At 30.6% G+C, this 17,998-nt stretch overlaps 2 protein-coding genes across 4 annotated transcripts; both read left to right on the top strand.

Moving 5' to 3' along the window:
* The first annotated feature begins 1,266 nt into the window (after positions 1-1,266).
* Positions 1,267-3,802, top strand: LOC114420124 (floral homeotic protein DEFICIENS-like). 3 transcript variants are annotated; one of them, XM_028386011.1, is made up of 7 exons: positions 1,267-1,711; positions 1,814-1,883; positions 1,961-2,022; positions 2,132-2,237; positions 3,002-3,043; positions 3,185-3,229; positions 3,382-3,802. In XM_028386011.1, exons 1-7 carry the CDS (start codon positions 1,524-1,526, stop codon positions 3,472-3,474), a joined length of 606 nt encoding a protein of 201 aa, XP_028241812.1. In that variant the 5' UTR covers positions 1,267-1,523; the 3' UTR covers positions 3,475-3,802. The 3 variants fall into 3 exon arrangements, with proteins under 3 accessions (XP_028241812.1, XP_028241802.1, XP_028241794.1); XM_028386001.1 differs by having other exon boundaries at positions 3,339-3,802; XM_028385993.1 differs by having other exon boundaries at positions 3,336-3,796.
* A 2,892-nt stretch (positions 3,803-6,694) lies between these two features.
* Positions 6,695-8,632, top strand: LOC114420117 (receptor-like protein 43). The gene has a single exon (XM_028385982.1). The coding sequence runs from the start codon at positions 7,116-7,118 to the stop codon at positions 8,379-8,381; it is 1,266 nt and encodes a 421-aa protein (XP_028241783.1). The 5' UTR covers positions 6,695-7,115; the 3' UTR covers positions 8,382-8,632.
* Positions 8,633-17,998: the final 9,366 nt, after the last annotated feature.

The following is a 17,998-nucleotide window of genomic DNA, read 5'->3' as shown; positions in this document are numbered from 1 at the left end:
AAATTTTATATATAAAGAAAGGAGTAATTTGTAAGCAGTGACAAGCTCAGGTAGCTATACAACCTATATATTAGTAGTGTAATGACACCACATGCTCATACCGCCACTGTGCTGTTTGCTTTCAACATCATTGTGTTGTATTGTGTTGCTGATATATACCTGATAGATAGATAGACCTACTAGTTGAAACTTTGAATGTTCTTATCTTATCTGTGCCTTAAACCTTAATTTGTCTCATTTGGGTCCAATTTATTCCCATATTAAAATAAACACAAAAGGCAAAAGTTGGAGTGGAAAGCATACGATGGTTAGGTAAATATTTTACATGAGCAAGTTATGGTCATCAGCATGTGTTTGTTGGGAAGTTTTATCAGTGACGAAAATGATTATAAAATAAGTTTATAAAACGTGTAAAAATATCATGACGGCAACTCCATCACTCTTATGTAAAACTAGGTAAATTAATGTAGCAATTTTAATGCAATATGAAATTGTGAGGTTATTTTAAAAAAAAAATAGAATTGTTAAATTGGAGAAACAACTTACTTACTGAAGTTGTTTAAAATAATAAAAATGATATGACATTATATAAAAATATAAAATTTAGTGTATATATAGAAACTCGCTTGAGTTGCTCGGTTTAAAGATACTCTAAGGGTCGTGTTTTATTGTGATTAGTGAGTTGATATTTCTCCCTTCAGTCACCCCTTGAAAATGAATAAACTACTGTACTGGTTTTCTTTGTGTCTTGCCCGTGTTTTCTTCATATGTTGAAACAGAAGAACCTTTTTAATCCCAGTTATATAATTCGTAAATTAATCTGATATCCTCAATTAACCTGAGTGAGGAAATCTACTTAATTGAACTAATTATAAAACTTCCAGTGTCACCATGACTCAAATAAAGCACGCCGGAAGTTAGTAGGCAACATTAAACACCGCAAATAGCCATCAAGCTTAAGCATGAGAAAACTCAATGCAGAAAATTATACATATAGTACTACTAATTGACAAAACCACGACCAATTCAACCAATGGTTAATTGCAACTTTAACAACATGATTAATCTTAAGCTCCATCTCAACTATATATGATTAATTAATTAAGACTACACATATGTATGTACACGAGGGTGAAGTTTAGTATTAATTAACACATTGATAATGATTTAAGCAAGTGAAGTACTATATATGAAGGTTAGTATTTAACATAGATTGTGGCAGTGTCCAATAAATAGAAGCATGAAGAGGTCGCTGGATATTAATTAAAGGGAGGGTACCAGCTGTCAAATAGTGCTTTCCACACACTTTCACCAATTTATAAATTATTTGCAGTTACACTCCAAGTCTACTTTTTCTTTGGCAGCTTAGCCTTCCTATTTTGGAAACCCTCTTCACTGCTCTCCCACCTTTTTTGTGTGTATGTGTATGAGCTTCTCTTCTACTCTATTCACTGCACTCTTATTAATAAATATCAGTGCTTGGAAAGCAGAAGAGAAGATCCATAGCTAAGATAGATCTCGAGATGGGTCGTGGCAAGATTGAGATAAAGTTGATTGAGAACCCCACCAACAGGCAAGTCACCTACTCCAAGCGAAGGAATGGTATCTTCAAGAAAGCTCATGAACTCAGTGTTCTCTGTGATGCCAAGGTTTCACTCATCATGTTCTCTAAAAACAACAAGATGCATGAATACATTAGCCCTGGCCTCACGTCCGTACCCTACTCTTTCTATCTCTTGTTGTGGAAAATCACTTCTTTTTTATTTACTTATTTTTTTCATTCCATTTGGTTGTCATCACTTGTGTAAAATAGGACAAAAAAGATCATTGATCAGTATCAGAAGACTTTGGGGGATATTGATCTGTGGCATTCTCACTATGAGGTTAACCAATCACTCTTCTTAATTTCTCTCTCTTTTGTTTTGCTTTCTGACTTTGTTAGGTTTTTTCTTGGTATCAGAAAATGCTTGAAAACTTGAAGAAGCTGAAAGATATTAACAATAAGCTCAGGAGACAGATCAGGTAAATAAAACATGAAAAAAATAGTTGATGTTCTTTGTACACGTGTTCACTGTTTTGGTACGGTTGAAGTAAGCTCATTGGTGGAGTTGTGTTGTGTGAATTGAAAAAGGCATAGGATAGGTGAGGGCTTGGACATGGACGACATGAGCTTCCAGCAACTGCGCACTCTTGAAGAAGATATGGTTTCATCCATAGGGAAAATACGCGAACGAAAGGTACAAAATTCTTTCACACTTGCTTCAGTTAATCAGTTTTTGTTTATGAGCTAAAATAATACTGTATAGCTTCTTCAAACGCTGTAAAGGATTAACACAGCAGCATGTTAAAATGGAAAAGATTTCCCTAACTACAAAGTTTGAAGACAGTCAATCATGATTTAAACCTTAATAAGGTCCAATAATCGGATTAAGTCAAACTTTCCTTCTTAAAAAGTATTGCATTTCTATGAATCCAAACACACCATGTGACTACCAATCATATTGTCATCCACAACTGCTCCAGACTTTTCCCTTTCACTAATTAAGATGACTTCTTAAATGGCCTCTAAAATTGGAAGCTGGAAAAACGTAAGTACAGGACCAAACCTGTGAAGAAATTAATTAATTATGCAGAAGAAGAAAGGTGCCAAGATATTTATCATACTAGTTACTAAAAGAAAAAAGAGCACAACTTATCTAGCGGGACAAAGATAATGTTTCTTTAGTTAAATAGTGGAATGGTAAAGGAGTTTAGGGTTAATGTGGTTTGACTTCGTTCAATTCAGTAGTTTCCCATTTCTTCATCCTTTTTTTATAAACTATTAATTTTCCTTTCTTTCCAATTTTATCTAGCAATATTTTTGTGTTGTTTCTTCTCAATAAAAAGGAATCGTAAACCAACTTTTTAAGTGAGATTGCTGATTTAGCTGCGTGACTGTTTGTCCTTAGGCTATAAACTGACATGTTGTGTTTTTTTTTGTGCATGCACTTTTATTTCACAGTTTCACGTGATCAAAACTCGGACTGATACCTGTAGGAAAAAGGTCAGCAATATATTGTAATGATTAATAAGTAGCTCAAGTTTAGTAGCATAATTAGTACTAATTAGTGCTTTTCTTGGTTATGGTCCACTCTTTTATCTCTTGATAATCTGATGAAATTGATGGGAATAATATAATATACAGGTTAAAAGCCTGAAGCAGATGAATGGAAATCTGCTGCTTGAACTTGTAAGAACTAGTTATTTCTTTTGAGTTGAATATAATAGATATGAAAGTTGTTGCATATATATTTTGTTTTTGATTTGGTTTCATTGATGTTTGATTGAATATTAAGAAGGAAAAGTGTGTGATCCATCCACAATTTCTTTTGCACGATGAAGGAGACGAGGAATCAGCAGCAGCAGCAGCAGTTGCACTGGCCAACGGTGCCTCCACCCTGTATGCATTCTGTCATCAGCACCATTCTCATCTGAACCTTTTCTCCCACCATTCTAATGGAGAAGAGCAACCCTTTAAAACTGATCATGACCTTCGCCTTGCTTGATCCAGTGCAACAATTAACTAGCAATAATGTAAATTAACTAGCTAGCCAGCACTAAGCACTTGTTATTTATGCTTTAATTTGTATTAATTGGACCTGTTAAACCCAACTTTGCTTGCAACCTCTCTAGTTTCTATCCAGGTAGAGAATTAGCTAAGCTTATATAGTGTTTGGCAAGAGCGTGCTATGAAAAACAGAAAGACTGTACTTTATTTGTTAGTATAAGTTTACATTGAGTGATTATGTTATGTTAATTGCTTGGTACGTTGCTTAAGTGTAATCATACTACTTATAGATAAAACTAGTCTACCCGACCCGAGTAGATAAAACAAAATCAAGATTTATTAAAAATTAATGATGTGAGAGGACATTTTTACTTTGCAGGTTTTGTTAATCAATAACTTTTCAAAATAAATTATTCTCTTCAATAACTTATGCATATTAAATTAATTTTAATAATCTAATCATTGAATTAAATGTTTTTATTGAACAGACCAAGTCTATAATTTTTTATATGATTTTGCAAGAATTTGATACTTATAATTTGTGAACAAAAAATACTTGGATAATCTAATGAGCTTATTCATCAAACCTGCCCATTTAACCTATCCTTTTATTAGTTACTGCACTTAATCTATCACGTTTAATCTACCCATAAAAAAAGCAAGCTTAGGATAAAAAATATTTCAAAAACTAATGATTTTTATTAAGTTTTGATATTTTATTTATTTGATGTTTTTTTATATTCTTTTCGGCTTGGGTGGGCCAAATTAGTCTAATTTTTAATTTTTTAATTGAGTTAGTGGATCACCGCCCACCTCCAAAAGGGGTGGATTAAGTTTTTAAATTTATTATTAAAAAAAAAAAACAAAGGAGTCAACCTGTCTTATGCAAGTGAGAATCAATTAAAATAAAATAGAGCGAAAACTCAAATATAGTTTTATAAGCAGCATAAAAATAATCTAATTCAAGCTATTTTGATTTTAAAAAACTAAATTAAAATTAAATTTAAAATAAATTTATTTAAATGTTAAAAATAAAATAAAAAATCACCAGATTGAATCCAATATTTTTTTTTCTTGAAAATAGAATTAATTAAATTCATGAACACTATTTTTCTATCACCGATTCTCCAAAGCTGAAAAAGTATGTGTATGTTTGAATTCATTTGTGGAAAAAATGTATTTCAACAATTTATTATATAACATGAAATAAACTCTATGTTTATATCTGACGAGTGAAAACTGGTTTTGTGTTAAATTTTTTTGTATTATATAAATAACCATTGTTTACAGTAAAATTATAGGAAGGTGTGAAATTATTTCTAATTACTAATTTTATATTAAAAACCTTTAATTATTAGAGATAAAAAAACCAAAAAAAAAATATCTGAATTTTCCGCAGAAAATTTGAAAATTTTATTTATTATAAAATGGGTTGTTTTCTAAGAAAAATAAATAAATATTATAATTAAATTATCTTAACGTGAAAGAAGGCTAACAGAGACAGCTTTTCTTGATTCAATAGCTTTCTTAAACTAAAAAATATATGGCAAAGATACTCTTAATATTTTTGGTCCAGTTATATTATTTAAACTCACAGTGTACCACTAGTCCACAAGTCCAAAATAATAGAGTTAAAAAAACTGGTTAAGTGCAGGCCTGGTCCCGAGACAGGTTAGCCATATCACCCAAACTGGGTCCAGCTGCTGAATTTAATAAATGGGCTTAAAAGTTAGAATCCTAACTTATTTCATTTAATAGTTAACAGTTAAATAAGGACAAATAATATAAAAAAAAAGGTAGTTAACTTGTTATGCGGTTCAACTTATCATTTCATTCCCCAAATCTTGATCCATTGGTTTTTCCTCAAGAACTAAAAATGTAATTAAATATGTTTATAATAAAATGAGAGAATTTTTAAAACTTGAGATTTTAGACGGTTGTTGTTTTACAATTAAAAGAAAACTCATCCGGGGCAAACCTTGAAAATGTCAATAAGAATGAATCTTTAAAGGGAAAAAAAGAAGAAGCAATAAAAAACCAAGAAGGAAAGTTGTGCATAATTTTTTTAATTCGCAAAACCAACATCAAAATCTAGGCTACATTTACTTAAAGATGAATTTGCAGTGGAATTAGAATATAATGAATACTCTAGAATATGGTTTGCAATCCTAAACTTAAAGTGTAATAAATACAGTGTTGACATTTGTAGAATAATAATTTTATTACTAGACATGTGTGAGATTAATTAGAACAGAAGTCGAAAGTAACTTGGGTTTATAATTGTTGTTCATCTAGCAATCATTGTGCTGATGAGGAAATGACATGTACCAAATGCATGACTTTGGGCGACACCTAATCCATCAAATACACTGTTTCTTCCAGAATTACTAATGGTTTGATAAGTTGGTTGGAAGCACCAATAGAAATTGTGCTTGTAAGAGATAGGCGAGCCCTCTGAATGACTTTGCCAAAATTGAAAGTTTGTTAGTTATGATAATGATAAAAATGTCTAAACACAAATAACTATGCTTTAGCATTGGGATCCGATGCCCAATCCACTTTGCAATTGCAACCACCGCTATCGCACAAGATGCCACATTGCCTGCCATTTGATTTACTAATCCTCACCAACCTTAAGAACTTCCTTCCATCCCACCACTACCTATTAACAACAAGGCCCATTTGCTAGTTGAGAAATTTTTGCTTTATGGGGGAATTATAGGTTAATTTTTCATGTTTTATATGTATTTTAAAAAAATAATATTTTTAAGAAATGATATTTTTTTATTAATTTTTTGCGAAAATTTCTCACAAAAGATGTGAAAATTTAACTTTTTAAAAATTTTAAATTACAGTAAATATATTATGTTATTTTTTATTAAATTATATAATATAATAAATAACTACAATGATCAATAAACATATACGTAATTTTATAATTCTTAAAAAAATTATCTAAAAGATAAAAATAACCTATTCTACGTCCCCTCGTGAAACAATAATATTAATATTAGGAAACTAGCTATTTCAGGTTTTCCATTCATACCCCATTCTTTTCTTAAGTATATGACATTTCCAAGGACAAACTATCAACGTTGGATAAGAAGCGGGGCCAGAAGGAGAATCATACATAACGGCTAGCCCAGCTAGAGAACAAAAAATACATTAAAAATTAAAAATAATAATGTCCGAAACGAAACTAACCCGAGATTCATACATATAAACAGCGAAGGAGTCGTTACCATTTTACCAAGACACAACACTCTCTGTGCAAACAGCTAGCAAAGAAACAATAAAAACACAGACACAAAAATCTGAATTTGGAAAAGTGTTGGTGCATCGGACAAGTTTCTGAGTTGAATCAGCTCCGCCCGTGAAGCCAAAAAGATCTCTGACCACTTTGAGTGGGATTGAAGCCTACGCTCCACACAAAAAAAAAAACTCACCTTTTTCTTCCATCACCATCAAAACTCTCACTTTCACTCCGCATCCAAAGGTCCTGATTTATTGCCCACTTCCTCTAATTTGCCTCCAATTCCACACACAGAGAAGAGTGAAAACATCGCGAATGGGGACTCTCTGCTTCCCTCTATTTGCGACCATGGCAATTTGGGGGCTATTGTTAGGAGCAGAATCAAAAACACATGTCGGAGATGCAGAGGTTCTGAAGGAGCTGAAGCAAGGTTTGGAGCCTGGTTCGGTGAAGCCAGGCTCGTGCGTGAGCTCCTGGGACTTCACCTTGGACCCATGCGACAACCTTTTCGGCGACAAGTTCACGTGTGGCTTCAGATGCGACGTCGTCGTTTCGGGGCTGAGTCGAGTCACGGAACTCGCCTTAGACCAAGCTGGTTACTCTGGCTCCCTCTCCTTCACTTGGAACCTTCCTTATCTACAAACTCTCGATCTCTCCAACAACTACTTCTCCGGTCAAATTCCATATTCCTTCTCAAATCTCACTCGTCTGAGCCGACTCAGTCTCTCGTCCAACTCGTTCTCCGGCGAGATACCCTCTTCTCTCGGCACACTCTCCAACCTCCAAGAGCTTTACCTCGACAACAACAACCTGCGAGGAACAATCCCACAAAGTTTCGACAACCTGGCCAACCTTAAAAGACTCGAACTCCAGTCAAACAAACTCAACACCCGCCTTCCAAACCTGGGGTCCCTAAGAAACCTTAAATTTCTCTACCTAAGCGACAACTCCGTCACTGGAACATTGCCGGCTTCTCTCCCTGTTTCCTTGGTTCAGATTTCACTCAGGAACAACAACTTAAGCGGCGTCTTAGTTGGTGAAAGTTTCAAGAGCTTGACGAGGTTGCAGGTGGTGGATTTCAGCTCCAACCAATTGAGTGGTGCTGTTCCCTCTGTTTTCTTCCAGCTTCCGTCGTTGCAGCAGTTGACACTGTCCTTCAACGAATTCACGAATCTCGAAGCGCCTTATAAGGGAACGGAATCTCAGAGCGGGCTTGTAGCGGTTGATCTGAGCAACAACAGGCTTAAGGGGTTTTTGCCGTCGTTCATGGCGGTGATGCCGAAGCTTTCGTCGTTATCGTTGGAGAACAACGAGTTCACGGGGAGAATACCGACCCAGTTTGGGGTGAAAACGGTGTTTCCCGAAAAGGGGGTGTCTTCGTTCGGGAGGCTTCTGTTAGGTGGGAATTACTTGCTGGGAGGGATACCTCGACCCTTGTTAGCGCTGAAACGCGATTCTGCGAACGTGAGTTTGGTTGATAACTGCTTATACAGGTGCCCTCATAGTTTCTTTTTCTGCCAGGGTGGCCAACAGAAGTCCTTGGCACAGTGTAATAGATTTAGCCCTGCCTCCACTCCTTAACCTCTTTAACTTTCACTTCTAGATTCTCTCTGTTTCAACTCGTGTATTGTATAGTTCTTTTCTTTGTTGATTTATGGTGAGAGATCTTGTCTTAAATGCAACACAATCATCACAAGGTTTGCCTCAACGCTAAGATGATCCACTGCCAGATTTTGTCCCTCCTAGACGTTGGATTTGGATCCACCTGTTTGGGTTTAATATAATTTATATTATTCTCAACAAAAAATAACATTCCATTTTTTTAGGTTAAATTACTATTTGGTTACTTTAATTTATTATTTAAGTTTATTTTTTTAATTTAATTTGATTTTTTAATTTGATTTCCTAATTTTTAAAATCGATTTATTATATATATATATATATATATATATATATATATATATATTTTTTGGAACGGTTTAAAACCGCTTAGTAGTGTGATTTTGAATCACCATGTGATTTATTATAATTTAAATTGAAAGATTAAATTAAATCAATTTAAAAATTAGATAATTAAATTGAAATTAAAAAATTAAATTAAATCTAAATAATAAATTAAACGAATAAAATGTTAATTTAATTTTTTTTATATCAGCAGACGTATATTAATGGGGTACATTGCATGACCATTTAGTTTTTGAGTTTTTTTTTTTAAAAAAAAAAATCATGACTTTATAAAATCATATTCACGTCAGTTTTTTTTTACGATATAACCGTCCAAAATTTTAAAATAGAAAATAATTAACTTAAATTAGTTTCAGAGTTAAGTTTTTAAAGCAGGCTTTTTACTTATTTTTTTAAGAATTTTAGGATTTACTCTACGAAGATTTTTTGTTGGTACATTTACTCTGGGTTAGGTTTTTTTAATATGTAGTTTTGAAATCAATATGGCCTTGAGTGCTCGGCCTAGTATAGAAACAATATGGCCCAGCTGCAAAAAGCCCCAATTCCGGATTTGGATCAAGTGCAAATGGTAGTCCATTAACAATTCTGGAGAAATGTAGGCTTTTCCACGTTAAACCAGGTTATCGAATTTGTTTAGCAATGATTGGGCATGAAACGTGAACTGATCGGGTGGTGTTAGTAGTATTAAGGAGTTCAACCTTCCAGTTAGTTTGCCTACTCAATTACAACCATCAATTTACTCCAAATTAACTCAAACTACTAATAATCATCCCAAGTATTTTCAGAAAATCAAATTAGATATGATATGAGACCACACTAAAAAAAAATTCTAAATATGACTTTTACTCAAGATATACACCATAGTATAAGCTAGGGATTGAAATATATGGATTCAAATCATCTAATGCAGCAACAATATCACATTTGCAATTGTCGCCATAGTCACGTCACTCTAGATCATATTTAGGGGTGAAAATAAGTTAGACAGCCTATTAGAGACCCATGACCTGGCCTAGATCGGCCTGATCTGTTTTTTGAAAATGTCAAATTTGAGTTTTTTTAAAAAGTCTTTTTAATTAAAAAGGTCAAGTCATAGGCTTTAAGATAAGCCCACTAAGCCTATATAGTGGACCTGTCTAAACTAAATATATTTCTACTTCTATTTATCGGTTGCTTCACTTGCCTGTAGGCCATAAGAGTCACGTGGTCCATCAAAGACTTTTACCTTTCTGCTAAAATACATGTGATCTACAAGAGTCACATAGTATGTAAGTTTAGAATCGGTTAATCACTTTCATTCCTACTTTCACATTCCTACATACTGAATACATTCCTATTTTCTTAGTTTCTTTCTTTCAATAGTAAGTTTGTCTTGAACTCTTTGTCCGTCACTTGACTCACGTCACTTTTATGTTTAACAAGATCATGTTTGATAATTTATAACTTATAAGCAAAGGATATCTATTATGCTGATTTTTTACTTTTAATTGTTTGTTCTAGTTTGATCAGGCCTTGTATATATGCTTTCAGGTCTTTTTGTGTATTTAATTAGGTTATGTTTTGTATATAGGCTTTCAAGTTAGGCCTTTATGCAGGGCAAGCTCAAGCCTTAATAAATTATTTTTAATAGATAACAAATCAGACTTAGACTTAATGTTAGTGGTGCAGGCTAGGCTTAGGTCTATCAAAGTCTAACCTGACCTGATCTATTTCCACCCTTAATTATATTGGATAAAAGACCACAACACTACAAAGTGACCACGACTCAAATTTAGAAGAGTTTTGAAATTGTTGGAACCATAATAAGCTTTTGATAAAAACTAAAAGTAGCTTGTAAAGTTTTTGCATGTAATGCAAGGATAAGATTAGGTGGTTAGCACTTTGGAATTGCTTGAGTGCGTGTCACACATAAACACAAATGTTCTTTTGGACCCTTTTGCTTACTCATTTCACTTTTTACGCACGCTTTGTAGACTCGTTCTTATGCATGTTACATCTCATACAAAATGGAGAGGAAGAGAATTAGTCAAATAAGAGAAAAAAATGTATTTATTTAACTGATCAATGAACTGATACAAAAAGTAGCAGAACCAGCTAAACAACTAGTTCTAGTTGTTAATACGACTAACAAACTTAATTATTGAAAATAAGTAATTGATAAAACTAACTAAGATGATGAATTAATAGACTAATTATATATTACTATTAGTCCCTGCACAATTAGGTGATATACACCCCACAATTGGAGGTTGATAGATATTGATCAACCCCAATTTGCAAAGCAAAATTTGGAATGGAGAGCTAAATGCACTAGCCTAGTTTGACACTTCTTGTGGAACATGGTAGTCAATCTCCAAATGTTTCGTGCACTTGTGAAAGACCAAGTTCTTAGCAATGTAGGCTGCATTGAGATTAGCTCAGTAAACACAATAACACATGTTTCTTAGAACATGAAATATATATATATCACACAACAAGAAAACAAGCCATTGCAACTCAGAAGTTTCACAATCTAAAGCCCTTTATTCAGGTTTGGAAGAGGAACGTACAAGCGTGACTTGTTAGCTTGATTTTACATGTTTTCAGCATTTATAAACCATATTGTTTTTAAGCTTGAAAATAAGTCAATAAAAGGTGGGAATTTACATGCCTGATATTCATATTGGCCCAAGTGAGTCTAGGGTTGTGGAAATTCATCAATTTTCCCTTCTTGTTTAAATGATGGTAAGTCTTATTTTATTCAAACGATGGTAAGTCATACTTGCAATTGTGACCTAATAGTAGAGCCCTCGAAACCATAGGCCACTTTTAAAATCTAAGTCATTATTTTGATATAATTAGAATCGCACGAGTCATGGTTGAACTTAGGATTGTTAAAATAACTGGTCTAGCCCACCTTGATATGTCCCTTAAATGGACCAGTCCAATTCGAATCACTTAAAGTTAATTCCTAAAAAAAGTGGTCTAGCCTGACCCATTATGGATTGGTCCACCAATCCACCTAAAAAAATTTGCTTTTTTAAAAACAAGCAAATTCAACAAAAATTTAATTGTTTTAGAAAAATAAATTTAAATAAATTAGGAAAATATTAGTTAAATGAAATCTTTCACTATTCACACACCACAGTAAGATATATTATCACAAATTAGAAGCCTAGAACTATAATAACAAAAATTTAAAAATTAATCTTAAACAAAACACAAAATAAAATAATATTACAAAATACTAAAAGTGTATTTTAGGTGAGTTTTACTCTATTTCTAGTTAAATGAGTAAAACACTTTAAAATTTTAAAAAATATTATAAAATACTAATAGTTTATTTTTTTTAGACGAATTAGGTAGGTTGAACCACAAGTAAATCGGATCAAATTTTATAACCAATTATAATTTTCTTCCTTTTTTGATCCAATTTGATTCAAACCTATGATAAATAAAATTGACCCATGAATTTGACTCATTTTAACAACTCTAGTTGAACTAACGGATTTACAACCAAATAATGCCTACATATGAAATTAGGTCCAGGTAATTGTACTATTTTTTACATAAAACAATAGTCCTTGAGTGTGTTATTTTGAGGCCCAAAAATTATTTAAGCGTCCCACCTTTTCAATACCAAAATGAGCATACAAAGTAGACTTAATATGAGTGATCTCTAATGCATTTATCAGCCAGTACTATAATAACAACCTTAAGTAAAAGAGCAAATGGCATTCGTATGCTTCAGTTTAGGATTTATAAAATTTACAACTCAAGTATTTATCATTTTTTTATTAATATTTAATCTTTATCGGATAACTTTTTAAGGTTTGAGTTTTAAAATTCTAGTCTTAAATCCTCATTATTTCTCTTTAGACTTCAAAATTGTTAAAAGTTTGATTCTTAGATCTTTGTATATACTACCCATAATAGCATCAATTAAGAGAAATTAATTCTTTAAATAATTTTTAAGTTTAATCATCTATTTAATCCCTATAATTTTTAAACTTATTTTTTTTTAGTTTTTATAGCTAATAAGTAAATTTCTTAATCTCTGAAATTTATATTTTAATGTCCCAATTGTTAATTTTTTTTAAACTTCATTAGTTAAAGAATTTTAACGTTAGGATCTTTTAGGAATTAAAATATAAATTTCAAGAATTAAAAAATCCACTTATTAATTATGGAGATTAAAATGAATAAATTTAAAAATTATAAGGACTAAAAGAGTAATTAGACCTAATTTTTAATATCTTAAAGAATTAGTTAATGTTTTTCTACTGAAAATAGTTCAAATTTACTCCAAAAAAAATTGATTTTGGCTCCTTTTCATTTGTTAATATAATGTTTTTAACAAATACTAAGTTACTAATTTATTAGATCATATAATATTTTTTAATAGGGTTGGTAGTATTGAGTGAGCTTTCCTCAAGTCGTAGTAAATACGTGTCCTTTATGATAATCTAGGACTCTTTCCCATCTCTGACTTGCTCACTCTTTCTTCGTGTTCACTTCTGAGTTCTGAGGAAAAGCCTTTCATTGGAAACTCCACAAAGTTCCGTATTTTTGGTTTCTTTCTTTATCACTTTCTGCTTTTTACGTACAAACTCATACGAACAAGACGTATAGTAACCCGTAGTACCTGCTCCAGCTACGTTTAATTCCCATTTATTATGCGATTCATTGTTTCAACGTTACGCTACGAAAATTGAAGAGAACAAGCCAACGTCATTCGCCTAATTTACCCTTGGGTACATGAAAATATTTTGCGAATAAAGAAATCCCCCTCTATAATTTTAGATATGTTTTTTTAGATAGATACATGCGAAAAAAGATAAAAATAAATAAATAGATAAATCTATAAAAATAAAAAATAGTATAAATCTTATATATAATGTTAATGGTGTATGTTTAAATAATGAAATTATTAAGATCCGTAGTATAGACGAATTTTCGAGTGTGTGTACATATACAAATGCGTCACAGAGACAAATTATGGTATCTCCAAGTCTATTGTCATTCTCTTTTTGGAGCCAGGCTTCACGCGCGCAGAGTTCCCTTTGCCATTCCTTTCTTATTTTTTTTGTTCTCTTTTAGGATAAGTTTCATATGATGTAAAAATTGGTTTGAAAAAAAATATAAATCAATTGAATTTTGAATTATAATTTTTACTTCATATTAAACAAACATTTATGTCGTAAAAAAACCCCTTAAAGAATTTACTCAAAAAAAGTTTTAAATACATAGATAAATAACATTTTTTATAATAAGTATCAAACGCGTGTTTGATTTGAGTCCTTTTTTAAAAAAAATGTTTTTATTAATTCCAATACCTTTTTCTATAAGCTTATGAATTATATCATATGAATGATATTTATTAAGAAACTAAATATGGAAATCACTAAATGTTTTTTATAATTTTAATTATATTTTATTTTCTTTAATAAATACTTCAAATAGGTATTCCCTTCATTTCGTATTCTTTATATGTTTCAATCTAGTGTTTATTTTTTTTATTAAAAATATTAATTCCATAAATTATTGTGATAAAGTAATATTTTTTATTAAATTACCTTCGCTAAAAAGTTAAAATGCACTTGTGATCTTATTTAATAAATGATAGTATTATTAAAATAATAAATATTTTTAATTTTCTAAAATAATAAATATTTTGAGATAAAGAAAAACACCTAAAAACATGTAATATCACTGGCTCTGAAGTGATATTTTTTAATTAAAATTGTTGAAAGTTTTCAGGTATCAGGTTTGTTTTATTATTTTAAAAAGGATTATGACGAGTATATTAAAACGTTAATTCATTGAATAAAGTAAAATGTTGATTGAATAAACTAAAATAAGACCCCACACGTAACATGTCGCAGATTTAAACTTTAATTCATTTTCTTAGTATGAGTAAATAGAATAAGCTTGCTATTATTACTTTTTAAGTTTAGATATTTATTTTTTTTCTTGAATTTAAACGCCACCTTCTTCCTTTTATTCTTTTTATTTATATATAAAAAAACCCTACTGGATAACGATTAATGAACCCATTGTCGTTGTTGGGCAACAAGGCATTTTTAAGAAAAAGAAAATTAAGAAAGCAACTGAGCAAGCAGTAAATCACGCCTAAAGAAGAAGGAAAAAGAAAAGGATAACCTTCAAATCACAGATTCGTGAACAACGTCACTTATCAATTCCATACTCAATCATACCAATACACATAAAATATATAAAACGACCTGGGTCGGCTGAAAATAACAACAACTTTGAATTGATTAATTGAACGATTAATTGTAAGGGTGTGTTTGAAGGGATGAAAGGAAATAATGAAAGCAAAATTGAAATTTGAATTGATTTTTTTTTTAAATTTTGCATTTTTAGATATTGATGTCTGTAATTGAATTGAATTTGGAAGATGTGATGTATTATAGGAAAAAGTTAATATTCTAAGGTTTAAAATTGCAACATCTGAATTTATTGTGCATTTAGTGCTAATTGTTATTATAAATATTTTTTTTTTAAAAAGTACAAAGTTATTGTGTTTTTTTGCTGAATTATAAAATTAATAAAATTTATTGTAAGATAACTAAAAGTGAAATATATGTAAAATTTTATTACAAACAATCAAAGTTAGTAAATTAAAGGTACGAATAATGTTAAAATAATAAAAATTACTTGATTCTAACGGGATCCGTCCAAAAATAAAACAATTAAAATTTAAACTTTAGGTTCACCTAAAAAATTACTTTTAGTTTTTAAAAAAAGTAAAAAAGACCATATTTATTAGAAAAAAGTTATTTTAACTCTCACTTGCTGTTAATCCGATCATGGATTCTATATTAAACAATTTGATCACTGAATTTTTTTTTTAAAAATATTATCTAAAATACTAGGTTGTTACGTATATAAGTAATTTACTAATTACTAGTGTTATTATATATATTCAAATTTATAATGCAACCCAAAAAAATTTCTATGCTAAACGCATAAACAATCCCCTCGTTGTATATTAAGTCAATTCCGTGGTAACACAACTTGTAATATTATAATAACAGCTTTGGTGGTTATTTTTCTCACTATGCAGCATTGTCTAGTGTTTAATGTTTAATGAAATTTTATACTGTTATTTAATTATAAATTATTATATATACATTGATTTTATAATAATTATTTTAAAAGTTATATAATTAATAATTTTCAATTAATTAACATGTAAAATGTTTTATGCTTGACTGTGTATAGTCAAAAACGATCTTGTGTTTTCTTTTTCTGATAAATTTGTAAGAATTATTGTTATCTTATAATAAATAAATTTATGGGCGCGGCTAGCTAGTTAATAAGTATTTATTTTATACTACGAAATGAGTGAAAGGAGTATTAATTTATCAAGAGACATCAGACTATTAATTAATACTACTACTTTTAGAGAAAAAATATACTTATTTATTCATATAAAAATTAAAGATAATATCAGTTTTGTTTTTTATTATACATTTTATTTAGTTTTAAATACTTATATATTTATCATAAATGAGAATAATAATAAAGTCATATACAAAAGTTAAAAACAATTTTAATATAAACAAAAATATTAATTATATTTTTAATCCGAATTATTTTAAAAGTAGACGGAATACTTCAACTAAATGTGTGGGTTTCAGACAAATTTTAAGGGTTTTGTTTAATTATAGCGAGCTAAAAGTAAATGAACTTACTAAATATTATGAAAAGAAGTTATGGGGCGGCATATAAAAAGATGGAATCAATTTAGTAACCTATTTTTACTTACTGAACCTAGTTGAGCCTAATTTAAATGGAGTATTTAATAATGGTGAAAGTATGAATATTTAGGCAAGAGAGTGGTTATTATAGATTAATTTAGGAAGCGGGGTGTGGGTGAGGAATAATGTCAGTTGTGTTAATGAGCGACAAAAGCTGATTGGTGTCATTGCTGGGCATCACTTTTACTCACTTTGCTTCTAAGTCATGCCATGTCCCAAATCCAAACCGATCAAGCCTACACAGGGAATTTCAACCCTATTATTTTCAGTTATTATTCACTTCAAATAAATACCTAGAAATGTGAAATACTCTGTATATGATGTTATTGTTTTTTTTTTCTTTTTCGAGAACAAAGAAAACACAACTCAACCTACGGACACGGTGAAACATGTAGTTGGGTTTGGTTTAATTTCACTGAATTGTGTTTAGTATTAACATATGCCATATGGCATGGGAGATTGGGAGAAGACCCAAACTGGCATAAAGCACGAGGGAGCCATTTTTAAATCAATACAAATAATTTTAATTTATTTATTAAATAAAACATACAGTATTTTTCATAATTTTAAGATATTAAATATTTATTTATTTATTATTCCTCTTAGAATAATGCTCTCTTCTTGTTAATTCTGAATAAACTCATTACTTTATTAAAAAATAGTTTCATTATTTATTATATCTGTTTTTTTAATTGCGACTTTTTGATTTTTTTTTTCATCGGCTATTTTAAATGGTTAAGACAACAGTATTTCTTATTCCCCCCTTATTTTAGAAAATAGGTGACATTAATTATTATTTTTTATGAACAAAATAGATAATTATGGAGAAAATGAATAAAATAAATTAAGGATGTATTAAAAATTTAAATAGAATTTTAATATATTACATATATTTCTTATCATGTGTGTAAAATTTTAAAAAGACAAACAAAAACGGAAATAATAGGAGTAATAAATTGAAAGATTTAAAATCATCAAAAAAAAAATCTGTAGTTTAAGATTATTAGATACATAATGATCAAAAGATTATTAGATACTGTACATTAATCCTACTGCTAACAATTTCATCCATTTCATTTATTTATTGGCCATGCGAGTCACGATTTGTCCCGGGTGAGCAGTCGCAGAAACGAGAGGGAATTCCATTTTTTTTAACCGATGTGAAGTACAGTCATTGTCGGAGCATTTATGTTTTTCTTGTCACAATTATTCTACGCTCCAGTTCAAGTTTCAAACCTTAAACCCTTTTATTTAAGCAGGTTCAATTTTAAGACAAAAAACGGTGTGGTTTAATTGATGAAATAATACATTGGACAAATCAATTTGCAACCCCCAAATTAACCCAATGTAAGAACTAAGAAGTACTACTTTACATTAGACGATTGATTTCCTATTGGTCTGTACCATTGCCAGTTAAAGGCACATGCATTATGCGTATCAGTGTATACATGTATTTCACGCCAACGC

This window comes from Glycine soja, chromosome 1, assembly GCF_004193775.1.
Source record: "Glycine soja cultivar W05 chromosome 1, ASM419377v2, whole genome shotgun sequence".
Lineage (NCBI taxonomy): Eukaryota > Viridiplantae > Streptophyta > Magnoliopsida > Fabales > Fabaceae > Glycine > Glycine soja.
Note: the sequence above shows the minus strand (reverse complement) of the source record. Positions and strands in the feature narration are given on the sequence as shown.

Bases quoted from the DNA above. Each gene is read 5' to 3' on its own strand.
- LOC114420124 (XM_028385993.1), top strand. From the start codon at position 1,524: ATGGGTCGTGGCAAGATTGAGATAAAGTTGATTGAGAACCCCACCAAC. The intron at 2,238-3,001 runs GTACAAAATTCT...TTTATTTCACAG, and splicing joins GGAAAATACGCGAACGAAAG to TTTCACGTGATCAAAACTCG. The intron at 3,044-3,184 runs GTCAGCAATATA...TATAATATACAG, and splicing joins CTGATACCTGTAGGAAAAAG to GTTAAAAGCCTGAAGCAGAT.
- LOC114420117 (XM_028385982.1), top strand. From the start codon at position 7,116: ATGGGGACTCTCTGCTTCCCTCTATTTGCGACCATGGCAATTTGGGGG.